Below are 26,703 nucleotides of genomic sequence, written 5' to 3'. Positions count from 1 at the left end.
TTGTCCAACAGAAAATTTTCTAAAATTTATCTAAGTGGCAGAGAACTGTATGAGTCATGGGCATATACAATATACCTAAACCTGTTAGGATTTAACCATCCTCTTGTTAGATAATGTTAAAGATTACGCTTTTTTTCCTGATTAAGATTGTTAAATTTTGCTTATAAATGGATCGTTTTTGGAATAGTACAGATTAAGTATAATGGGATCGCGTATAAGGTAAGTTAAATTGGTTTCCAATAGTAGAACTGATAATTTTTTATCACATTGATAATTACGTATACCTCATTGAATAACGGTATACGTTATTTGTCATCATAGTTTAATTAATGAATCATATAATAAATATTGATGTTAATTTGCAAATATAAAAAAATAGGAAGCACTTTGATGGCTTGGTGTTGTTCAAGGAGAGTACGGTAATATTTCCTTATGTGAACCTTTTTTTTGCAGTAGTCAACATTATTATTATTTATTCATTAATTTAATAGTGTAAATTTCTAAATGCTAAAAATTTCAAGAAAGGATTAGATTTCAATAGTTGACTAAGATCTGATGAAATTCAAACATGCAGAGTATCCTCGTATGAGTTATTTCCTGTCATTACATTTATAGAGGTTTACGGTGTAAGAAATTTGTATTATGTCAATTCTTAATATGAATTAAATATTCTTAAATGCGTTTTACAAAACTGTAGTAAGGTTGTAAATGTTTTAGTTCTTCCGTTACTATGTAATTCATGGAATTTTCAGACTTTAAATGCATAAAATATATTTTAGGTGATGATAAATGTTTTGTATTTTCTTATTTATATTGCCATAATAAACAATTTATCTTAATTTTAGAGAAAATGTATATCATTTGTTCGAGTGCTTCTGTGAAGTAGTTAAACCCCAAGCTTGCGAGAAGGAAGCATGGATTATACAGAAATTCCCGGATGCATACAAAGATGAAGAAATATTAAAATCTGTACCAAAATTTGCTTATCCTTGTGATTTTGATAAGTAAGTGTATATATTCCTCTTGATTTATTTGTTTACTTGTTGAACTTAATTTGTCTGCTTGTTTAAACGACGATCTAACTTGTGTGACTTTCTAGTTCTGTGATACAACATTATTCCTTTGTGTTAACAAGTGTGGATTCGAAATGGACTTTTGGATTTTGTCGACATGACCCAAAATCAGCTACTGCAGTTGTTCTTTTAAGTTTTTTACCTTGGCATGAAACGTTTTACAAGTAAGTTTTAAATGTATTTCTAATATTTATACTTGAAACTTCAATGTTCCTCTCAAGAAGAAAGCACCATTACCATTCAACTATCTACACCATTTATTTATTGTTATAAATTAGGATTATTAATTATAATTGATTATTGTAATTAGGATTCTTTTTATTTTTCAGGCTTTTAAATAATATTTCAGATCTATTACATAATACCCAAACAGATTTGCTCTCCACATTTCTTAATAAGGTTTATACAAGCAAAGTTCCTGATCCAGGAATGTCTGTTCAAGTATCTCTCAACAATAACACCAACAGTGTAAGCAATTTTTTTTTCAAACATTAAATAATTAAAACGGTTAAGTTCAGTAAATATCAAAATTTATTTATTTATGCGCGATAAGAAAAGGTCAATTTTTTAAAAATAATAACTTTGTCTGGTACTCTGGCGAAATTGTTGTAATTAATAACGTAGTGAAGTGCATTTATATTAGTTTGAATGATATTGGTAAAAAAAAGTCCCGCCTTGGTTTCATTTTGTGCTATGATTGCATTATAACAATGAAAACTGTGACAACATATTAAAATGTAAATTAGCTCATTCATCCCTACTTCTCGATTCTGGAATACCCACTCCGGCGACTATTGTACAAAATTTTTATACAGGAACAAAGAGAATGATCGTTTTTTGTAAATCAATTCACAATACACTGTCTAATCACAATTTTTGGGCAAAATACCTAGCTATACAAAACATATTTGTTTAAGTACTTAAAAATTCCTTTTCGTCTATTGCAGTATTTATTAAAAGCGATCTAATTAAATAGGAAACTAATAAAATAAGTAATCACCGAGTGGATGCTTACTTTATTATCGGCTAAATGATTAATATTTAAATAATATTCTATTACACCAGTTTTCATCTTTTTTCTTTGCTTTTATCATGGTTATAAATGAAACTTAGTGTTGTTAACTCGTGCGCTAACGGTTTGTATTATTTCTATTTATATATTTACTTTATTTACACTACCAAAAGGCTACACAACTTTAGTTATGCCTTGGATAGAAAAAGCAAATAACCAAAAGAAAATTAATAAGAAGTTTGCTGAGAGGTTAGAGGCCTGGATTATTCGGTAATTTGTAGTAATGGGGTTTGTTTCGCGATCTTTGCTACGGTTTTTGGTGAAACTTTAGAATCGTTCCCAACCACCAGGTTTCCTAGATTTCGATATAGGGGGAGTTCGTTTTATAATCGTTTCCGTACCACGAAAAGTTTATCAAAATAGCGATTTGATGGTCAAAATTATAGGTTTTTGATAATGTTTTTTTTTAAATAGTGTGTTTTGAAAAAGGATTGCAGTGATTAAGTTTCAAAAATTCTACCGACTGGTTTAGAATAAAAATTGAAAAGAATTTTACTTCGTATTATTATAAAGTGCGCCTGTATTAACAAAGAGATAGAGTGGGGATTATTAATTCCTAATTGGCCACGCCAACATTCTCATATTTATTTAGTCGTTCTATAAATCAAGATGGAAAGTTTTTTATTCCGTCTTAATATGTTTGTACTGCCTGTTAAATAGTTATATGAAATACAATATCCTTGTCCTGTACAGATGGGAAAATCTGTAGTACTTATTTATTTGGCTTATACATATTGGTTTAAGAGTACGTTCGCTTTACGTTTAATTTATTATTTTTTTTATATTTTATTTATTTATGTAATTTTCGTTTCAGTAATTACTTTTGTACCTTCGGCAATATCTTTAACGTCGTACTTGCTCACATTTATTCTGTTGAGTTTTCTAAAGTTATAAAACTCTACATAGGATATAGCCTCGCAGTATGATAGTATTTTTTCTCTCGGTCTCTTTTCTAGAAAAGTCAAATGTAAATATATGCAATTTCAGTTGTGGTTGTTACAGACGGAAATTGCAGTGAATAAGCGTAAGCGTGGTTCTGTTTTGCAGATATATTTTCAAGATTGTTCTGACTATAATGAATAGTACACGATTTTCTGAATGCTGCAGCAGCCTAGCTATCCTAACACTTTAATATGTTTAATTATGACTAAAAAAAAAAAAACTGTTTCCAAAGGAGAAATTGAACTAGACACAAAAATGGGTTGAATGTAGTAAGTTATGCCTATTTTTTCAGGCCAGTTTTACGTCCAACTACCAATTAGGGGTCATGGACGGAGGCGACTTGTAAACTTACTTTACAGTAAATTTCTTGTATTAACCATTAAATAAAATCCAAGGCCTAAGACCGAAAATCGAACCCAGAATCACAATACATATTAGCTTTACAGGGGTTGAATGTATTATATATTGAAGAACAAAGTGATGTCTCAATTTTGATACCCTTTAAAATAAAACAGCCAAAAGCACAAAGATTTTTTGCATTATAAAAATTTAAAGGGGTGGCTAGGGCCAAAACGTTCAATAATAATTTATCAACTAAAAAAATTATTTGGACGAATGAAGCATAATTCATCATTACAAAACATTGGCTTTACTTTTTGTTGCAGATATTCGTTTGTCAAGCACCTAAACAATTCCAGCTTCCAAGTATACCTGAAAACGTAAATTTAAATTAACATTAGAATTGCTTTGTAAATAAATTTAAAAGTGCCCTTATTAATGCATTTAACTTTTCTATTTCAGAGAAACTTGACGGAGTACTATAATGCCGTTGACTGTGATAATATGATAAGAATATTTGCATCTATGTTATATGAAAGAAGAATAGTATTTACTTCTAAACGCCTGTACAGGCTGAGTGCTTGTGTACAAGCTGCCAACGCTATTATCTACCCTATGAACTGGCAACACATATTTATTCCTGTGCTTCCAACGCATCTAGTCGATTATCTTCTTGCACCGATGCCCTATCTTATTGGTGTACCAAATACTCTTTTAGATGTACGTTTATTGTTTAATTATTTTTATTATGAAAAAAAAGTACTTTGGAAGTTTGGGCAGTTCCAAGATTAGTAGCCATGGCTAGCAATAGAACCAAAATTTGCGACAGTAATGTCAAGAATAAACTTGATTGAATCATACGATTTAAAGGGGGGGGATTAAGTTAAATTCAATATTTGTTTTATTCATAGTGTTCCCCCCGCCATTCTTTAAAATTAATAATAAAGGATAGTTATTGTGATTATCATTCATGTAAAATTTTGCCAATAGTTACACCAGATTTTAGTTCCGTTGTTTTTATTATTTTCGAAGGGGGATAGTCTGGAAGAAGCTCTTAAACTCTCTTAAATATTAGCTCTTATTCCTTAATTTTCTCATGTAAAAGAGGTTGTATAATATGTCTCTGAATATCGAGCAATAGATTTTTTTTATTTTGAAATAAGTTTAATCTGCATTTACACATTTGAAGAAGATAGTAAATAACAATTTGCTCTTACCGTGGATAACTGGCAAAAATTTTATTTTCAATAAAAAGCCAAGTTCAAATTTTATTTCCAATACCGCAAAGCAAAAGAAAATTATAATGTTATCCTCAAATAAAAATTAACTGTACGCCTTCTTCCTACTTTGAATGGTTCAGGTCAGTAATGCTCTAATTAACAGCTCAACTCTCTTTTTTTTCTTCAAAAGTAATAAATACTGTGACAAATTTGTGGCCAACACTCAAAAATTCTTATTTTTTTCTAGCTTTGCTTTTATTAGCATATTCCATTTCAAAGCGATTTCTTCATTGAAGTATTTTTTTAAAGCAGAAGCTCTCATTGTTTTTCTTTTTTTGTAATCATTTGCTGCCCAAATCTTGATTTTTTTTCTTTCCTTATTAACATTTTATTTGTCTATTTGTACTGTTGGTTTTTGGTGCTGCTTGAAGGTAGCCTCTTATGAAGCAGTGACAATGTGCTTATACCAGAATTACGTTTTTATTTTTCTTACGACATGTCATTTTTATATATTTTCTTCATAAGCCAGGCCTTCGATCGTGTTTGGCATCCTGGATTACTGTTCAAACTGAAAAAGCATCTTCCCTCAACATACTACCTTATTCTGCGCTCCTATCTTTCAGATAGATTCTTTCAAGTCAGCACTGGCTCAGCAATCTCTTCTTTCTCCACAGTGGGGGCGGGAGTGCCGCAGGGGAGTATACTTGGCCCCGTTCTCTACACAGTATACACATCAGACATACCTGTACAACCCTCTACACTACTCTGTACATATGCAGACGACACAGCCATACAGGCCACAAGTACACATCCTACATCAGCTTCATACAAGTTACAGACACATTTACATAAAATAAAATCCTGGGCAAAGAAGTGGCGAATTAAAATGAATTCACAGAAATGCCAGCATGCCACGTTTACTCTCCGGCGGGGCTCCTGTCCACCTGTCCTCTTCAACAGCAATCCTCTTCCTTGTACAGATCTGGTGCGCTACCTTGGGCTCTACATAGACAAACGACTCACGTGGAACCCACACACTAGACTTAAAAGACAAGCAATGACAAAACGTGCGAAACTTATTTACAAATTACTTGGACGACGCTCCAAATTGCCCTTAGAACTTAAACGTTTAACATAGAACATTATCCTCAAACCTATGTGGACTTACGGAATAGAGCTCAAACCTACAAACATACGGATTGTACAGACATTTCAATCAAAACTTCTCCGACAAATAGCTGACGCTCCTTTCTATGTGACTAACCTCACTCTTCACAACGACCTCAACATTTCCTTCATAGACCAACTCGCTAAGACGAAATATCAAAAATTCCATACTACTCTCTCGACTAGCTCTAATCCTCTTGTACTATCTCTCACTTCTTCTGACATCCTTAATACTCCTCGCCGACTGAATCGCCAGTGGCCTCGCGACTTCCTTGTAGGCTGAAGACCTAAATTGTTACTCTCCTCTCTCTTCCTCGTATCTCCTCCTCACATTCTCCTCCGATATTCTCCTCTCTCCTGTAGAGAGTGCTACCGCTGGGTAGCTTCTCTCCTCCCGCACCAGTTTCATATTCAGTTTTCATATTTACTTATTGTATACAGTATACAGATTGTAAATAACAAAATAAATTAAAAAAATATATATATATTTTCTTATCAAGAAATTCCTTTTTTCTTGCAACGACTTTTTGCCGCCCATTTTGTTTTCAAGAGCTGTTATTTTTCAGAGTTACTGTAAGTGATCGACATTGTATTCATTTTGTAGTTTAGCGCAATTCTTAAAAAAAGCTGCATAGTTATCTGAAAGATATTCAACTTCTTATAAGCTTTTGACTAATGTATTTTGTTAAGTAACGTTAAGAACTGATATGTCCAGTAAGTTATTAGATTGACAATGTTTCAGGTCAGCAATGCTCTAATTAACAGCTCAACTCTCTTTTTTTTCTTCAAAAGTAATATATACTGTGACAACAATTTGTGGCCAACACGTGACGCGTTCGATTAAGTTTTGAAAAAAAATTCAGAATTAGATATAGTATATAGAAACGAGCTGAAATCAAAATTTATTGCGATTATTAAATATTCTCACAATATAATCACAGACTAAATAAGTCGTAAACAATGTAAATGTGGATTGGACATTTTATGTGTGAAAACTAATATATCGTAGCTAAAATAATATTTCGTTACATTAGGAGAATTAGGTTTGTGCATACCTGCACATTGTACAGTACAACTTCCATACTTTTTTTACTTGATTTATAATTTCTTTTTTCTTAATTAATTTATTGTTTAAATGTACCTTCAATCTTTGTTTTCTTTATTTAGCATCCCTCTTTTTTTATAAATGAAATTAAAATGTGCTTCATTTTTAGAAAGTAAGAAAAGCAGATGTTGGGGACGTAGTTATTCTAGACGCTGATAATAACACAGTTGAGTCTCCTTTTGATGATTTAGGAAGTCTTCCCCAAGATATTGTGAGTAATACCTAGTGACATCTATTTAAACAATTAAATACGCATTGGAATTGCATAATTTCATTAAAACATATGTATACCGAAAAATTTGTTCTAAAGCAAAACCAAAAAATAAATTATGTAAAATAAGAAATTAAATATAAATAGCTTTTAACAATGATACCCAAATAAACAACCACTGCTTTCTTGGTGGAAAAAATAAGTAACTAAGATATTTCTGGATATTGCCAGAGTGAACTTTTTACGTCACTTTCTCTTGCTGTAAATTTCTTGTTAATTCTAAATTAAATTTTAAATAGTCCAATTTTGTACGATTCTAATTTCTTATAGTTGATTAGTATTGTTAACATAATGTTTAATGAAACAGAATTTTCCTTTAGTAACGAATGTGCAGATATTTATTATTATAATCTTTCATACATTTCTCACAGTTATAATAGAACGTTTTCTTTGAATTAAAATTATACATGTTTAGAAAAACAGTTTTGATATTAAGACCTACCTAGCACTAACACCGCAATCCTTGACCTTTTTTAGAAATCACAATTCGTTTTCAGATACTTTCAACTTCTAGTGCAAAATGTAGGAGAATACATAAATAACACATTAGCTGGATTAAAAACACTTTTGTTTGTAACTACTAGCATTGTTAATATCAGCACTACCCTCTCTTTGACCCTCAACCTTGGCGCCCGCCACAAATTAAAATGGGTCTGCGAATTATATGCTCTTCCTTAGGGTAGCTACTGTTATTATTATTATTATTTTTTGGGGGGGGGCGCATTAACAGCTGAGGTTATTAGCGCCCGGAGCTTTTTCCAGTGCACTGTCAGCCTCCGGACAGTGTTCTCTAGTTACTGACTACAGACAACACTGTCCATCACCATTAATAGCTGTAAGAAGCTCCTAGGAAGAGAAAATCTAAGGGTCAGCTGCTGGATTCGAACCCGGTACCTCCGCGTGGGAGTCCAGTATGCTAACCTCATAGCTAATCCCTTCCCTATTATTATTATTATTATTATTATTATTATTATTATTTTACAGCCAGTTTTTTGTGATACTACTCTTTGCTGCGACAATAGGATTAGTACAAAATAGGTTAATAGATTTTTTCAAATCTTTATTCTACGACGCCAAGGTTAAAGTTAGTTATTCTTGTTGTTCGTTTGAATTTAGTGTGTTAATTGCCTTATTTGTTTTCGATTAAATGCAGTAGATACTGACTACCCCAGTAAGAGAAAGTAACGAAAATTGAATAAGATTTTTTATTAAAACGTAATTTCTTTGCTTTGGATTTTTTGTTTTAATTATTTAAACCAATTTTATAATTATTATTCCTTAACACTTAGGTTAAGCAGTTAAAATCTCAGTTAAAAAACAGAGCTGCGTTGCTTGGAGATGGTGTGAGCCGAGCATTCCTCAGAGCACTTGTCCACTTGATCGGTGGCTATAGAGATGCATTGAATGTTAATCAAGGTGAAAAAATTACATTCAATAGTGAAGCATTTGTTGAATCTCGACCTTCTAACATGCAGCCTTTCCTCAGGAAAATTCTTGAGTTACAAATTTTCCAACAGGTACACTCTCCAGATTATTAATTTTTATGTTTAATTTAAATAGATTATTTGTATTTTATAATACTCTAATTTATTTTTTATACTCTTATCATTCTGTGCACATTAAAGAAAGCTGAAATATTGAAAGAATATCATTATAATTATTGTTATGTCTATTTTGGTACCACTTTATCTGAAGCATTGGTAATTCTGCGAAGAATTTTGGATTGGAGTATTCTTAATAGGTTTAATATTAGAGAGCTTGGTACAGCCACACAATTCTACTCCTTAAGTTCATAAGTGTTTAAGTACAGAGTTGTAGATGAACACTTTGTTGTAATCGTGAGAGCAGATGGTATCGTCGGGTTAGTTCCTGTCTCTTGAGTTTAGTATTTAGGTTCCAAGTAAGGCAGTTATTAGTATTTCAATGCCAACTTGCGACAGTTTATTACAATCTTTTTAGGACGGTAAGGTTCCTTCCCTCCTAAAGATATATTTTATCAATTAAAGTTTTGTATATGTGTTTTGTTAAAAAAAAAGTATACTTAAAAATATTGTTTAATATACTTCCTTCTTAATGTTTTCTTACAAAAAAAATAATAATTATCTTTATCATTACATTGATAAATTTATTTGATTTAGTTCATAGACGAAAGACTTGCAATGCTAAATGAAGGTCGAGGATTTTCTGATGAATTTGAATTGGAGGCTTGGAATTATTGTGACAAAAATAGTTCTAAGCTGAAAGCACAATACAAAGAATGGACGTACGCAATGAAAAAGGAAGGGACTGCGTTTTTTAAAAGTGTAAAAACAAGAGTAAGTTCTTTCTTAATTTATTGTTCGATGTTATGAATATGTTTGGTAGTTGTAATTATCAAAATAGAAAGTTAAACTAAATTATACTATGAACATATCGAAATCAAAATTCTAGAAGTTTTAGTAATAACATTTTAGTCATCTTCTCTTCACATTATTGTTTTTTTAAATTGTAGCTGTGCTCAGAAAGTAGAAATAAACCAATGAATAAGTCACTAGTCAAATTATCCTAGCTGAAAATCCGAATCATGAGATGAAGATCCTAACAAAAGTTTCGTTTACAATGGGATTAACTCACGAAATACATTTTCAATTATTTATTTACTATTTAAAAACTTTGAAATCTCTTTTGATAGGAGAAATATTAGTTCTCTGAACCCATTTTTATTTAAATAGGAAACAGAAAAAAACAAAAATTGTCAATATATCAGGTGGATTTCCAGTACACAAAAATGTAGAAAATAGAAAGTCTTTCCTTTTAATTGTTTAATTTCTTTTGTCTTTCAAATAAATGTTTTAACCTACTTCGTTTGGATTTTGAAATTTACCTCTTTATTTTAATATCTATACGATCTCAACATTCAAAATGAGTTGCGGGTTTACTACAAACCCTTTCATCTGATTTATCTAAACAACTTTTTCACTATACTAGAATGTAATTTATCAGAATCCTTCGGCTGTTACAAATAAATATCTTCGCCAACTGTAAATAAATGTTATTTATCCCAGAGGTCCTAATGCTCTCGTGTAGAGATTGTGTACTTAACCAATAGGCCTATAGGCACTACATAATCTTTATAGCATCCACATGTTGGTTAACTTCCTCCTTATATTTGGTCCATATATTTGCGCATCTTTTTAATCAGAGAATTCTGAATGTTGTGGACACAATTCTGAAATATGATACGTGGGCCAGTTTTTATGATAGAGTGCTGCAACTCCAATTTAGATCTTTAGGACCCGTCCTAGGACGGAAGACTGAACCCGTCATACTATAAGTGCGGGTTCTTTTAATGTATTTTTTGTAATTTCTCGTTCCGATAACTTAATCCTGAACAGCAATAGGAATGCATCAATTTCAGGAAAGAGCTCATTATTAACCACAAGAGCTACTTTATTAATATTGCTAAGTTTAGTGCTTTCTTTGATATCCTTTTATACTTTTCTTGGTGCAAAATCAGATAGATATAATTTTGGATTTTTTGCCTAAGAATGGTCTGAATAGTGAAGAGGCACATGTAAATTAGGCGCTTATAAATTGAGAAATCCCTTCAATAATGTATCGTGTAAATCAAATAAGAATAATTTTAATTACACTTCCTTAATGAATGATGCACATTTAGATAAATTGTGTGTAAAAAAAGCATGCCTCAGGTCAGAATGTATAAGACTATGTCCATCATTTGTTGTTTTTAAAATTCAGGTAGGTATTTTTTCCAATTGATTTTATAAAAAAATGACCAGTTGCATCATTTGGATGATATATAACAATGCCTTGAGAAATATTTATTTCTATAACGTTTTGTAGTATAAGTTTTTACTTAGTCTCTTAATCTCATAATATTACTGCCATTGTTCAACAATTAAATTTTTGCATGTGATATCTATTATGCAACATTGCACAATGTTAAAAAAAAAAGTTTGTTGGAACAGTTCATTCTTTAGATAATATTTTGTTATATTCCATAATCTTACTTTCAATAAAATTATTGGCATATTTAAATTGCAAATGAATTTTGAATTTGTTTTTTGTTTTTGCATGGGCATTTCACTAAACAGTCAGCACTGAATATAAGGTTAAACATAATTCTTCATAATATATAAATACTAAAATCAGTCTCAAATTATTATTTAAAAAAAAAAATTGCAGAAGATTGTTATGTACAAATTTATTTTCCTATAAATTTGAATTTGATTGCAAAGATAGTAGGCCATAGTAATTATCACCTCTTAAATGATTCTGTTGAAAGAAGAGGTTGTAAAAGATGCGCCATATCCCAACTAAAAATCCCGCAGAAAAGAAGTTCCAAACCAAATTGATCTCTTAGCGCATAATAAGTTCAAGTAAGAACTTGATGACGTTCTAGATTTTGAAGCCCCCCCCCCCCTAAGAAATCCGCCTAATTGAAGTTGAAATTTTAAATAAATTGAATACGTGTGTATTCAAAACTTTAACAAAATATTGGAAACATTTTTAGCAAAATGTAAAAAAAAAAAGAAAAATGAATTTTGTAAAAAGGCACTTCAGATTAGCAGATTCTTCGGTCAGTGATTAAAATATTTTTAAAAATATATAAAAACACGTTTAATAGCAGAATAATGAAAACATGTTCTGTAAAGTTGAAGGTTTATAGTAGCAATCACACTTGTTCACTGCTTTATAACTAAAACAATTAATAACGTTATCGAACACTCATTTTAGCTCTTTCCTAGCTTTTTAAATTGGCTAAGTATTTATAATAGTTCTCTAAAGAAGTATTCCATTATAAATTTGTAGAATGATTACTTAAATTCAATTCATTCATTCAATTTATAACCGTATCATTAAACCGTACCTTACGTTCCTATTGCAAAAAGAACTGAAAGCTCTCAAATTATTTTTTGAACTTATTTCTTATATTATAAAAGCAAAACTCTCAAGAAAACCTTTCTAAATTATTTTGAGAGCGACTATTCCTAGGTAAGTGACTATCCATCCACTAGGGTTAGCGTGATACTATTTTTTTGTATACCTAGATTTATGTATAAATTCATACTAGTAAACTTGAAAGCAACGAATAATCTCCGAATAAATATTACACATCTTCGCGTGAAGAACTGCAGAATAGATGGTTGGGGTCTTATGGCCCAACTGCAGAGGTATTCTTTGTGTTTCTCGGTGCTTGCTACTTCCACCAAGCATGGTTACCAATATGATACCTAAATTTTAAAAAACCTATTCAAATGTCCGTGTTTATTAAAACTAACTGTCCGCCAGGACAGTTGTATAAGTGTTGATCGTCAAAAACTACACGAGAAAGCGTAATGTTGATAAGCACAACTTTGGAAATTTTTTCCTCTCTTCCTATAAAAGATATTACAAAAATTTAAAATAAATAAAATAAAGGATACGTCATCTTTTATAAGCGTATTTTTGGCATCAACACAGATCCAATAGATTTCGAGAAAAAATGTTTTCCAAAAAATGGGCGAAAAAGGAGTTTTTAGACATTGTTATTGTCCTTGTTGTTGTTGTTGTAACCTTTTTTTTGTAAAGAACGTAACGCAAGATATTCTTACCGTAATCATAGGTCAAGAAGTCTTGCATACAGGGTACATTAACATGATGTGATTGGTTACTTTTATTTGATGTTAAAACAAATTTATCCTCATTCACCCACAACCAGTACATTACACTACGTTTTTCAAAAACCTTCAGTTATTATTTTTGTTCATTGCGTCACAAATAACATTTTTTGCTGTCAGAGGACCCCCAAAACGTGTATTTCTGGTGGAAAATTAATATTAAAAACCAATCACGAATAAATAAAATTGTAACTTTGTTCTTAAAATCTCGACAAATATTAGAGATATCGAAACGGGGTCAACGTCATTTTTCACAATTTTTTTTATTTAGTTTGCATAATCATTGTCTAAACCAGTGGTCCTTATGAAACCCCGATCAGTTTTTTGGCCATAACACTGCCAAAAATAAAGATACAGCTTCGGGAAAGGAAAATTTGAAAACTAGACAAAAAAAAAAAAACAGTTTACTTCGTGGGTTTTTTCAGAATTCCGCTTTCCTAAAAAGTTATCAGCAATAGGTGCGTTTTAAATGGATCACACTGTATATACATATCATAATATTTATAGGTATATATTACATAATATATACTGTGTTCATCATAAATTTCAGTCAGTCTAGACAAAAAATGTCTCTTGGCATTGGATGTATAAATTTGTCTAATGATAGTAAATTGTCTCTTGATAGAAGTAAAGGTGTTTCGATGGGCCAGTTGTGTCCTGTTGTTGTAATGTGTTGTATTAGATGTTGTCTGTACCGGTCCAGAAGTGGACAGTCAGAACCCAGAAGTGGGTTCAAGTTTGTTCTGTAGTGTTGTCGCAAGGGCAGCCGTTGTTGTCAGTTATACGAAACCTGTGCAAGTAGTGTCTAGTTATTCCATGTCCTGTCAGTTTGTAGTTAATTTTAAAATATCCCATTTTTTCCTGTCTTGTATTGTTGGTATGAACTTGTGTGTCTCGGCCGGTCCATCTCCATTTATTCTATGGCAGAAAGTCTATAGTATATTCTGTACGAGAATTGAGAAGCATTTGAGTGATGTAGACTCTAAGGTGCTACCACGATATAACTATGAAGCAAGAGTGAGTCCATTTGACAATGGCCTTGTCGTTTTCTTTTGACCATCTAATCCTGTAAAGCTTTCGTAGAGTGATAGTTTTTTTACAAAAATGTACATACTGGCTCTGCGCCTAGCCCCTAGCTCATAGGAGGGAGGGTTTTTGATTTTTGGGATTTACCCTCTTTTCAGAGCTATTTTCAAATTTAATAGAAAGGGTAATAAAATCAGTAAATCGTATTTATGAATGCATCTACACCTGATGAGAGTATATGAGGTGTCGAATCAGTAAGTATTTAGGAATTATTTTAATATTGTATAATTTGTATTAGTTTAATTAAAATGTTTGATTTGATCAATAAATAAATAAAAGTTGTGCAAATTTATTAATCTTAAAATTAGAAAAAATTGCTTTATATTAATTTGTTTTCCTGGTCACTCAAAATAAATCATTCTGCAATCGATAATCAAATTTAAGAAAATGTATTTGTTTAGTTTGTGTTATGCTGTGTTCAATTTTAAGTGTAATTTAGTGATACATACATCATTTTTTTTTTTTATTTCATTATTCCAGGCTAATCCTGCTGTCAAATCTGCTGTAAAAACAGTAAGTAAAGAGTTTGTGTACTTAATTATTATTAGAATGCTTTGCTTGGCTTTATACTATCCATTTAGTGTGTATTTCAGTTATGAGTTTGATTGATCTTTGTTCTTCTAATTCTTCATTTATCAATGAATGTTTTTTAGATTAATAAAAAAAAATTCAATTAGATAAATCTTTGCTGACCTTCAAAAACTCAATTAGGTTTTTAATGTATTGATTCTAAAGGTGGAATCCATTTGGGATGAGGTTTTTTTTTACTGCTAATAATACGAATTTATTTTGGCCCACCTTATTTATCTTATCTATTTTACCCACCAAGATTTTGCTTTGAAACAGTATTTTCCAATGACCCTGCATTGTTGGAAAATAATTTTGGGGCAAATTCAGTATTCAGTAACATCTTAAGAAATAACTCTTTAAAAGTAGTATGGAAACATTTTTTTATGAAGGGGTATAATGTACGGGTCTCCCTATTCTGCAGAATCAGTTTTCTTCAATCATACTTTTGACTTAGAAATTTTATTTCTATCTTTTTGTTTTTTTCATTGCGAAAAGTGTTAATAAAATTTCTAATAATAACGTGAAAGGCAATCAGTACAGTAGTAGTGATGGATTCAGAAAACGGAGATGCGAGTTTTAATGACTGCTGTACATTTTCTCTAGGTCATGCGTGGCTCGCATGTTTATTATCCTCCGTCATCAAAGGTAGATTGAACAGTTTGATGTAGAGTATTCGACTTCACCTATGTTTCAAGTCCAAAACCGGTCAGCGATTAGTAAATCTATTGTAAACATGTGCAAACTTTATATAAAATCGTTGGAACCATTTTCGATAAAATCTCAAAAATAAGTTAAATAAAACAAAGCCATTTAAAGAGGCATTTCCGTTTTAGGGATTTTCTACAATAAGTTATGTCTTATCTCTTTGGAGAGCTCAAACTAAATATAAAGCCGTAAGCTTCCTCCAATTTTTTGTTTATTATGAGTTAGGTATAAACGTACGCCATTTTCCAAAAACCATTTCTTGGTAGCTGGGGGAACCACAGACGTATATTTTTTTGTGAAAATACGTTATTAAAAATTTGATCACAATTCTTTCTTTACCTGCAGCAAGAGTCTGAATTAATTGTATTATAATGTGTAAATAAAAACATTTAAGCAGCATCCGTTTATTGATTAGACATATAGGCGTTACCAAGGAGGAGATGGTATTTGCTGTAATCTTTTCTTCAGTTTTAACGAAACAAAAATGATTGCAGGTAAAAGAGAGAGGTAAAGATGTTGGAAAGGCCTACAAAGGAATCCGATCAAAATTAAGAGACCTTGGGGATGAAAAAGGGAAACAAAGAGTTCAAACTGCGGCTGCACCCAGTACTTCATTCAGAAAAGATGTACTCAATAAACAGAGAAGGAGTGCTGCACCTGATCTTAGGTAATTGTTTAATATTGAAATAATAGTTATTTTATTTAATATTGTTCATTATTTTCAGTGGCAGTTTCATTAATCCAGAAGGGAGAATGAATCATGCCATTTTCAGTCATAATTTTTTATTTTGGCCGATATTTCGACTTTAGGACTAGGTCATTTTCAGGGCTTATTGACAATATAACATTTTTAAATTGTTAATCTCAAGTTGGCGTGTCTTCTGTCCGGTCTGCTTAAGAACTTAATTTTTATTAAATTTTTTAACCGTAGGTTGGTGACTATTTGTTCAGCTCAGCACGGTTGGCTGTGCATTTTTTTAAAAATATTACTGCCTAATTTCATTGTAAATCACTTCATTACTAAAAATACAAGTAAATGTTAAATATAAAATATATAACGTAGTTATATCTCTTAAGAGTAACAATAAAGTCAAGAAATATTCAATTTTAAATAATCTTAAATAATGGGAATAAGAAAATTGATATTACGAGGTCTGGCTATTAAATAACGAGACAGCTTATGAAAAAGAGTTTTATTTAAAAATTATTCTACATTCTCTTCAATGAACTCCCCTCCTCTCGCCTCCCCTCACTTCCATTCGTTTTTTCCATTGGTCAAAGCAATGGTGGAAGTCTTTTTTTGTAAGAGCATTTAGGAGCTCTGCCGTTTTTCGCTTCACCTCTTCCATCGACTCGAACCGGGCACAATTTCATTGATTTTGGTCACTGTTTGCGAAGTTGAAACAGAGACAGGTCGACCTGGACGTTGGTCATCTTCGGTGCTCTTCAGAAAACCGTTTATACCATTCGGAAAACACGCGCACGAGATAGAGAATTATCACTATAGGCCTCTTTCATCAACTTATAACACTCATTCGGAGGTTTTTTTTTTAATTTAACGAGAAATTTCACATTGATCCCTTGCTCGTGTTTTTCGTCACACATTGTTTTCGGCACGAGAAAAAAACACGTACGTTTCTAACTTCTATAGAAAAAATACTACTACAGCGACAAAAACGTGTTTTCATACCTGGAATAGTAGACACTTCCAGCTATCCAACGCTGCATTCGTTTCCCACCCTACCTCTCTAGGACGCCTTTTGCGCGCGCAGTCTCGTTATTTAATAGCCAGACCTCGTATTTAAGTTTAAATAAAGTATTTCTATATTAAAGTAAAGTAATTGCCTATTTTTTCAGGCAGGCTTTACGTCCAACCACTAATCAGGTATCGTGGACGGAGGCGGAAGCACACAATTTACTATAAACAAATAAAAAGTAGCTATACGCGGGATTCAAACTGGGGATCTTCCACTTGCAAAGCCTCGGTCAAAACTACTAGACCCGAAATTTCACGTCTTCTGAAGTTCAACTATTTTATGCAAGCTTGTTTGGTCCAATCATTTTGTGTAACTCTTGACTCAAATAGAGATCATTGCAATTAATCTTGGAAGTTTTGAAATGTTACCTATTCTTCACTTTTCTTGAACTGGTGCCTGAAGTCTTGATATATTTTTCATTGACTGCTATCTTAATAATAAAATCAAATTTTTCATGTTTTTTTGCGAATGTAACATAAATGATTCATATTTGCCAATGTACTGATTCTCCCATTTGATAAAAAATAAATAAAAATTAAACAAAAATTATCTATGCCTATAAAATACTTTATTTGATCCACCATCTTAATTCTTTTACTAATTAGCCAGGGACAGGTTAATGCCCTTAGGTTTTTTCTTCCTAGAAATCTTTTTACATTTCATTGCTGGAAATTTTCTGTAAATAGAGAAAATTACGCTGAAAAAGGCTCTGTGCACCAATACTCCCAGATATTAACGCGGTATAATTTTAGAAAAAGTAACTAATCACTTTGAGCCATACTCTCTGAAACCTATAAATCATGGAAATTTCTTAAAAGTAGCTAAAAAAAAAATTTGTTTAATAATTTTTTAGTTTGAGTCAAGCACCATATTCAGTTTTAACACCAACTTCGCCAGATCATGGAGAAAATTCTACACTTCAGTTTTCTCCTTTAAATATGGATTTAATGGGTGATCTTCAGGATGTGCTGTTTAACAAGTGCTCACTACTTGAAACACCAGGGCAAACACCGAAAAAAATGGTTCGTTCTAGTATTTAAGTGTTATTTTCTTATAATAAGTAGTAAACCAGGTATTAGTTTGCGGAATGATTATTATTTTTTTTGTGTGTTTGACAAATAATAGTGGAATCCTTTTATTTATTTATTATCATTTTTATGTTTTTAATTATATAAAGTAAAACAGTCGAGCTTTTATTTGTGAGGATTTTTTTATTTTATTTATACATTTACTGTTAATTAATTAATTTTTTTGAGGATCAATAAAAGTTAATTATGAACGGGTCTTTCTTCATTTTGTTATCTATATTTCATATATAAATTATTTTAACATAGATAAAGCCTGTGAGGAGTTTTGACAATTTTACGACGGGAAATGGGTCTTTATTAGAAAACTCAGTTTTTCCAACCGATATTGGAGCTGCTGGAAGTGATGATAGTGTTTTCCTGTTGGGCACCAAATCACAGCAACAATCACAAAAGCCTGTAACCACTCACAAAACAGAAAAATCTGAGGTAAAATTATTTTTAAAAAAAATTCAATTTTAATATTTTTACACGGTTTTAATGGTGTGATATTACGAACAATATTAAATGCGAAACCGGTTAGTAAATGAAAAAAAAATTATATTTCATATTGATACGTACATTATATTTATGCATTCACTATACAAATATATTTTAGTGTATAACAAATCATCATTTTATGGCCTTTTTAATTTTTTTGAAATATCAGGCCAATCAAGGTTAGATATATACGGACGGTGTATGGATTACGGGTAACGACAAATCTTAATCATTTTAAATTAGTTTAATCTTGTTTAAGCAGTGAAAATTGGAATAATTAAATATTTATTATTTGTACAAAATGCGATTTTTCTTAAAATATTCCTCGGTTTTGTAAATATTACTAGATTGCAAGTCCGGCACATTCTCCCCTTTAAAAAAATTTGGAGTTGCGAAGTGGAAATTTTAACTGCATGTTTTTGAATCAACAAAAATAAATAAATTATTGGATATTGATTTTTTTAAAAATTGATACAAGAAAGTTTGTGGCACACACTATCTAAAAAAAAAAAGTTCATTTACAGAAAATCTAATTTATAGCCCGTTCGTAACAAACTAACTAATATACAATTTTAACTGCAACGATTGCTCCGCTGAGTATCCGTCGGAGCACCTGGAGAAAAGAATAAAACCTCATGAGGAGAGAGAATATCGGAAGTTCATCGCCCTATTCTTTTCATGCCCTAACTCTTAACCATAGGCACCAACATCAGTTTTTCTGGTAAAGAAAATGAAACAGAGCGTAGAGGTCCCACATCTAATAACTACAGAACAATCACAAGCAACATAAACCAAATTTACACTAACTTAATAAAAACTGTGTCAGAAAAGCAGCGGCATCAGCCGTTGGAGACATCTGGATTATTAGAACGTCGTGCATCCTTCACATTAATCCACTCTTCTTGCACGTGGCTTATTTCCACATTATATCATCCACTTGATGAGGAATAGTTCTTGCCGAAACGATTGGCATATGGGAACTATGCCCAAAAAGCTAGAAAATAAAAGCAATTGAAGACGAATTCTCTTATCTCCAAACTGATGGATCAAGTTTTGATTTCCCGAAAATAAATAAATAAATAGATCAGTATGTATCTGTAGTATGATTACAAGAATAAAAAGAGATAAAAGACTGCTGAATAAATAAAATTTGATCCTCCAGTTTAGTGGAGGTCCTCTTTGTGCAGTGGTTAGGAAAGAAAACGACGGAGTAAGAATCATATTTTAAGTTGATCCGTTGTATGTTTACTAAGTGCAACTACTTCAAAGAGAACTCAGCTAACTTTTAATTCTGAATGGAGATGTTATGATATGCTTCAGTGATACCAAGCAATGTCGAAGTTATATTTAGTCAAACAGTCAGAGAATGTCAAAGTTCAAGTTTTTAGTCCACCATATCGATATCTAATGACCAATTGTTTTACATATGGAAGTAAAGCTGTCATTATTTGTAGAATTCTTTTAGGATAGTTTTACTCGGAAGATGTGAAATACTGAAAATGTATTACGGGTTGTTATTGGTGACAACCAAGATTTTTTTGGTATTAAAGTCTAATATTGTTTATAGTTTTTTTTAATAATAATAATTTTTTTTTTTAAACTTCTCCCTATTTCGGGCTCCGTTCTTTGTTCTGTAAATTCACTTGTATATGTTCTTAATCATACAACTACTTGCATTGTATATGTAAATAAATAGTAAAACTTATAATTAATTCATTCAGTTATTTTTGTAGAGGAATAAAACATAAAAATTTCAGTAATCAAGAGTAACTTAGAATCTAATACTGAATATTTTTTTTTCCAGGTTAAATCTTCGAGTTCAGAAACAGTTGATCTGATTAGATTAGATTCTACACCAAGTGATGAATTTGATCCGTTAGAAAATGGAGAAGGTTTAGGACATAGCTTAACAAATCCGTTATATCCATATTTTAGTGGACAAGCATCAGATACACATAGAGATTTAGATTTACTTCGTGAGTACGGTCTTGATTTTAATTCTATATCACCACCTTCAGCAACACATTCTCAAAGTAACTGGACTAAATTTGACTGAAGGAATATCGTTGCTGGATGTATTACTTTGTATAATAACTCTTGTAAACTTGTCACACTTCTTCCTATTGCTTTTGGAAGATTAAATTTTTCAGATGGTTATACATGTTTTTACAGTTATAATGAAAGAAAGAACAAATGGCATTTATCAAATTTTTTAATTTATTATAAATTGATATATTATAAGACAGCATTTGTTTGTAATTATAGAAGCACAAAAAATTAGTATACAGGGATGAATGTAAATAAAATACTTAAATTATATGTAATCAGTATTCTCATATATTATAATTGTAAATGTATAAGCAAATTACTATTTTTGCAGCTAGTCTTATCACAAAAGAATATTAAAAGTAATAAGTAATTAGGTACGATTTTTGTTTGCAGTTACCTTTTTCGTTTTTTTTTTTTTGTTATAAAAAGTAATTAGTTTCATTCATTTAATTAAATTTTATTTCATTCATTAATTGTTTTAACTGATTATTTAGACATAATCCGTGTTAAATATCCTTCCTCTTTTCCAAAATTTATATTTCTTCGTTCTTCTGCGTAATAATGCTATAAATTAAAGAAAAAAAGACAATGATTTTGAAATATCGATTGTTTTTACACAAAATATCATTAATAATGAGACTGACCTTTTAAGACATTTGTTAAATTTATTATCGTTATAAAAGAAGGAAAAACTGCGCATTATTTTTGTAAATATATATTTAGAATTTATTTGCGAAATTTTATTGATTTTTTAAATGTTTGAATGGGGATATCCAGTGCACTCATTAAGCTTTACCCATTGTAGAATTTAATAATAATAAATATTAAAAATAATATTTTTGTATTTTATTACATGCTATTGGTTTAAAATAAGTTTTGTCAGTATGTAGGAGGTATACAGAAAGAGTACATTTATAAAATATATGTTATTATATTAACGCATAGTCGTTTCCTCTTGTTATGTTGTTATTATTTTAAAATTAATGAAATGTCTGATGGCAAATTCGTTGTAATATGCACTTGGATAATTGAGGCCTATACTACTTTAAACTTTTGAAAACTATTTATTATAATTTTGAATTATTTCTTTAAAGAATTTATATAAGCTAAACTGAGATAATCTAGATAATTGAAAAATATATTGTCAAGGTGGTTAAATTATTTGTTCTCGGAAATTCATTAACTTTATTTTTGAAGCGTGTAATTTAGGTCCTAATTTTATAATTAAATTCGTGTTTATTAGTAAATTTGTCTAAAGTAGTAAATCTGTGATATTGTTTCATGTTTTCTTCTTTATTAAAAATTGCGGTTTTAATAGTACACTATTTTGTTAATTTTAGCAATTTCTATTTATTTTATTTAAATTTCAGCTTATTTTAATATTTGTTAACCAACTCTTGAGGAAAACTCACTGGTTAAAAAAGTTTTCTTTCTCTGCAGTTTTTACATTTCTGGTTGGTAAATTCACTTCAAAAATGATTAGTTGTCATAAGTTATGAATGTGGGACCCCCACCAACTTGAATGGACCTTCTCCTTCAAACCTCGGGATCAATTTTCCGGACAAGTAAAGTGGTTTTACAAGAAATCGTCGAACTTTTTTAGCAGCCCCTTGATCATTCCTCTAGAATAAATTTTCTTTTCCACAACATTGATATCACACTAGCAATTGAAACAAATGAGTTTTTATGAACAATCTGTACATCATCGATACTAAATTATTAATTGCCCGATCTATAATAATCCGGAAAGAAACAATGAAAGAAGTGCTAGGCAATTATAGCTAAAAACAAATTCGTGGCATCACACCTCAGATCAATAGTGAATCGTTCATTCTGGCTAGATGTTAGAAAAGTTATACTAATCGACCCCATTCTAGAACTTCTTGCAGCTGTGTTGTTACTTGAGAATTGCAATAATGTTACTGAAGCCACAAAATATCAGAACGATGGCTCAGCCGCCGATGTTTGTCGTTCTGCTTAAATTATGAGAATCATCAGTAAATCTTTTTCAGAGGACAAGTAAATCACGATTTCACTCTGAAGAAATGATTACATTTTTTCAAATTTCAATTAAATCATTTATTCGACTGATCATTAGATCCTCCCTGACTGTCAAACTAAACTGTCATACATCCCTGGTAGATCTCAGAGAATCCCCTAAGGTCGCTGAAAGCCAGATTGAGATCCCGTGTTAGATAAATTACTCTTCTTGTTGACGGATTATAACTGCACCCCTTTTTGATTGTATACTCTGATGGTAACTATTGGAACAAAAATTTGCGCAAGCTTTCTTAGATTTTGAATTTCTATTATTATTTAGACACCTCATCCATTAACATATATAGAGCCAGCTAAGAACACTTTTTCATTTCGAAAATCTAACATTTCCGAAAAAACTCTTGCAAAAATTTCACTGTCATAAAATATCCTCATAAAGCAGCAAGAGAAAGTTAAAAATAGTACATGCATTGCTCAATATTTAATGTTTTTTTTATAAAATGTGTTTATTGGCATAGTTTTAATTTCTAATCGCAATGTCACACTAAAAAAATCGAGTAATAATTAAAATGCCAAAATAGAGATCGTATGAAAGAAAGAAACAACTCCAAATGGTTTATTATGCAAGGTTATCTAAAAATAAAGGAATTAAGGCCTAAAAAAAAGAAAGAAATAAGGTACTCTATATCTTAAGCTTAACTAAGTCCTACATTTAGTTCCTATAAAGCTTAAGGTGTAGATCATAACTTGGTAGTTAATAGTAAACTTCTTCACCTTACTATTCCAATTTTCAATGAATTTATTTTTAGTACTGTAAAAATTTGTTTCTCTATTAATAAATGTACCAACCAGATTATTTTAATGAAGGAGTTTCGCAAATTGAATATAATCTTTCATTATTTGGTATCTTAGGATACGCTTGTAAATATATATACAAATTAGACGTAATTATATTTATTACAGTGATGTGATTAATTAATATTGTTTTATGTTATTAAATATTTATTTAGTAAAAAGAAGTTCATTCAAACAAAATGCTGACAATTTGTTTTTCTTCAGGAATAATTTGTCTCATTTATTGTAACTAACTTCCTTCAAAACTTTTACGCCTATTTATCTGTGTGATAAGTATGCTTAACCGTAGATACTTAAGAAATGGCACAAACCATGTTAATCTATCCTTCTCATTGACTTGGTCAATGATATATGAGAGGAGTTGTTGAAAAATCTGCATGACCTATTTTTACGCCAACTACACCTGACCGAGATACTGCGATTGGAAGACAGTCAACATGTGCCATCCAACCTCAAGAAGTTTCAAGAAAAATGGTGATTAGTTAATGATGATAGCTAGAGACCGCATTATAATAACTATTATTACTCCTAAAACTATAATAATTAGGCGAGAGGGAAGGGATTAGCTGAGTGGTTAGCGAGTACTGAATTCCAATGCGAACATCACGGGTTCGTATTCAGCTGCTGGTCCTTAGCTGAGCTTTCTTCTTCTTGAAGCTTCTTACAATTCACTGTTCGGCGATGTTGTCTGTAACGAAAGGACTCTGTCCGGAGGCTGACAGTGCACTGAAAAAATCAATAAACAATAACCTCAATTGTTGACGCGCCTTATATACGACAAAAATAGTCAAGACACTTTTGATGTGAAAAGTAGTGGCGTGCTGGTCTGGTGATTGGTTGCTACTTTGTTCCGAGATCGGCAGTGCTTTGAGAAGACTACTTGCGGCGATTACACAGTTGTTTTAAAAAAGTATTTTATTTAGAACAATACCACATTTAAGTTTAACAAAATTTATATTTATACACAAAATTTAGGTAAAAAATAATTGATCCCATAAAAATGTTTATAAAATTTAGTGTATCGAAATTCCTATTCATTACTTCTGATTTTCCAAGAGCGAGGCAGCAGCTTTATCCAAAAGCCAATAGACTTTTCCATTAGAAGGTCTCACCATAGAGGCAGGAAGTTTAGAGGAATCCTCAAGCACTTCCTAAACAAAACATGAGGTCACTTTCATTTCTTGTTAGGAAGGAATACCTTGTCACAAAAAAAAATTACCTTAACAACCGATGCTTTCTCTGCTCCTGTCACTACAAAAATGCAATTATTCGCATTATTAATAACTGGAAAGGTTAGTGTTATTCTAGAAGAAGGTGGCTTTGGTGAATCCGTTATAGGTGCAACCCAAGAATCGTTCTTTGTAAGAAGTGGATGATTTGGAAACAGAGAAGCTGTATGGCCGTCTGGGCCCATTCCAAGTAAAAGTACATCAAACCTTGGCCAATCACTTTGTGGAAAATGTTCTTTTAGTTTTGATTCATAATCTGCAGCTGCAACTTCAGCTGAAATAAAAATGGTGAATTTAAAACCCAGATACTGACCTTAAATCACATTTTTACAAGTTCTTAAGCTTTCAAAAAAGCATCTTCCACACTAAAAAGGTAGAGTTAGTATCTTTTATTCTTGCTTTTTTTTATTATAATAATAGTAAGTCGGTTATACCTACCACTTACGTTTTCCTTGATTTTTATAAACTGACTTTCTTGTAGTGAAATTTTCGCTAACAGTGTTTTTTTATATAAACCAAAAGTTGAATCAGGATCTTCTACGGGTACTATGCGTTCATCACAAAAGAAAAAAATCCATTTGGACAGGTCGGTATTTATGTTAGTAAGACCCTTACTAAGAAAGTTAACTATTGATCCTCCCGACAATCCAATTTTGAAGAGATGCCCATCCTTACAAGATAAAAGAGAAAGCTCTTCTATTAAGTTAATTAATTGAACGATAAGTTCATTTTCAGACTCATGGATGGAAATAATTGGTGTGGCCATATCTGGAGCTATCTTTAAAAAATTACGTTCTGTAAGGTCAGAATTGTATATAATAACGGTTACTTATGGATTCCATCCAAGTACCCCGTAACCTCCACAGTGGATCCCCAAGAAGACTCCTTTAAATCATCTGTATCCAATACAATTGGCCCTGCAATTATCGATAAATCGAATTGCTCTGTTCTATTACTGTCTTCTTGCTTGCTAATCAGTTTTTATACTTTACTATTTCCAGATCACCAGACACAAAATCGGTTGATCACTAAAATGTAAAAGGTTAACTATTAACTATAAGCCAAATCCATTACGACCAAAAGTAGCTTCACAGTAATATCGCTCCCAACCATCCTCCTACTATAACCAGTGTGAAAGTAGTCCACCTTCACCTTACAAATATCTACGCTATTTCAAACTTTCTGTCGCTTTCTTCTAAACAGCTGTTTGTTTTTTCATTTTGCAAATGTTTCTATTTCCGCACTTCTTTGTAGTACGTTGCTCGACAAATTTCAATTTTTTAATGTAAGAAGCACAAAAAAAATCCAAATTTTGTAGCAATTTCTTCCTATTTCTTGAAATGCGGTGCCATTGTTTTTGAAGTACCTATTATCTGGCACAATGAACAAAAATCTGGTGTAGATCCTCCAACTGCTTTTCATACTAAAAATCTTAGGCCTTGGGCACACAGATAGCGGTCTGTCGCGGCAGTCTGCAATAGGGGACATCACAGTGGACCCCCTCGGTCGGAGAACGTTGCCCGCCGCGACAGATCGCTTTCTGTGTGCCCAAGGCCTCAAAGTTAAAACTACCAATTTTTGAATTAATTTCATCCAACTTTATACAAATAGCAAAACTTGAGGGATAATCTTCGCTAAGTAAAAGTCAGGTTCCAATGGGGTACTTTACTTACTCGTGCAATGTGTAAGAAGAGTTAAGGTGTCCAACCTTTGAGTTTTCGTTCCTGTACACAGGGGACCTAAAGTCACCCGAAAAATGGTATTTTCGAGAAAAACTCAGATTTTGTCGAGGACTTGCTTTAGTGAGTTTAGAGACCTATAAGTCAAATAAATGGAAAATTAGGAAAAATTTGAACTGATATATAATTTATATTTTTTAATTATTTTGTTAAATAAATGTGTAAAAATAGATGAAAATCTAATCTAATCGAAATCAAAGAATATAAGCATAAAAGTTTTTCGGAAAAAATCAGTAATAGCCTTAAAAATTTAGGATGCAAAATTCTGTCCGTAAACTGTAGCCTCTAATTTTTTGAACCT

At 31.3% G+C, this 26,703-nt stretch overlaps 2 protein-coding genes across 4 annotated transcripts; one reads left to right on the top strand and one right to left on the bottom strand.

Moving 5' to 3' along the window:
• The first annotated feature begins 48 nt into the window (after positions 1–48).
• LOC141449528 (DENN domain-containing protein 1B-like) lies at positions 49–21,901 on the top strand. 3 transcript variants are annotated; one of them, XM_074119072.1, is made up of 14 exons: positions 49–219; positions 846–1,004; positions 1,100–1,237; positions 1,403–1,541; positions 3,753–3,806; positions 3,889–4,146; positions 7,028–7,129; positions 8,479–8,706; positions 9,328–9,504; positions 14,416–14,448; positions 15,705–15,877; positions 17,821–17,989; positions 18,302–18,481; positions 20,337–21,901. In XM_074119072.1, the coding sequence occupies exons 1-14, from the start codon at positions 203–205 to the stop codon at positions 20,586–20,588; spliced, it is 2,079 nt and encodes a 692-aa protein (XP_073975173.1). In that variant the 5' UTR covers positions 49–202; the 3' UTR covers positions 20,589–21,901. The 3 variants fall into 3 exon arrangements, with proteins under 3 accessions (XP_073975173.1, XP_073975172.1, XP_073975171.1); XM_074119070.1 differs by lacking the exon at positions 49–219 and adding an exon at positions 320–419; XM_074119071.1 differs by lacking the exons at positions 49–219; positions 14,416–14,448 and adding an exon at positions 318–419.
• Positions 21,902–24,331: 2,430 nt separating this feature from the next.
• Pgls (6-phosphogluconolactonase) lies at positions 24,332–25,784 on the bottom strand. Its single transcript, XM_074119081.1, has 3 exons — positions 25,102–25,784; positions 24,654–24,937; positions 24,332–24,585 (listed from the first exon to the last, which is right to left on the bottom strand). The coding sequence occupies exons 1-3, from the start codon at positions 25,427–25,429 to the stop codon at positions 24,472–24,474; spliced, it is 726 nt and encodes a 241-aa protein (XP_073975182.1). The 5' UTR covers positions 25,430–25,784; the 3' UTR covers positions 24,332–24,471.
• Between the last annotated feature and the right edge of the window lie 919 nt (positions 25,785–26,703).

Source organism: Rhodnius prolixus, unplaced genomic scaffold (genome assembly GCF_049639745.1).
Source record: "Rhodnius prolixus isolate KJV_2025 unplaced genomic scaffold, Rpr scaffold_2, whole genome shotgun sequence".
Classification (NCBI taxonomy): domain Eukaryota; kingdom Metazoa; phylum Arthropoda; class Insecta; order Hemiptera; family Reduviidae; genus Rhodnius; species Rhodnius prolixus.
The sequence above is the reverse complement of the archived record's forward strand: the minus strand, read 5'-3'. Positions and strand labels throughout refer to the sequence as shown.

Excerpts from the sequence above, each read along its gene's own strand:
- LOC141449528 (XM_074119070.1), top strand. The coding sequence starts at position 352 with ATGTTAATTTGCAAATATAAAAAAATAGGAAGCACTTTGATGGCTTGG. Across the intron at positions 1,238-1,402 it reads TGGCATGAAACGTTTTACAA|GCTTTTAAATAATATTTCAG; the intron begins GTAAGTTTTAAA and ends TTTATTTTTCAG. Across the intron at positions 9,505-14,415 it reads TTAAAAGTGTAAAAACAAGA|GCTAATCCTGCTGTCAAATC; the intron begins GTAAGTTCTTTC and ends TCATTATTCCAG.
- Pgls (XM_074119081.1), bottom strand. The coding sequence starts at position 25,429 with ATGGCCACACCAATTATTTCCATCCATGAGTCTGAAAATGAACTTATC. Across the intron at positions 24,938-25,101 it reads AATCAAGGAAAACGTAAGTG|CTGAAGTTGCAGCTGCAGAT; the intron begins GTAGGTATAACC and ends TTTTTATTTCAG. Across the intron at positions 24,586-24,653 it reads AGAAAGCATCGGTTGTTAAG|GAAGTGCTTGAGGATTCCTC; the intron begins GTAATTTTTTTT and ends TGTTTTGTTTAG.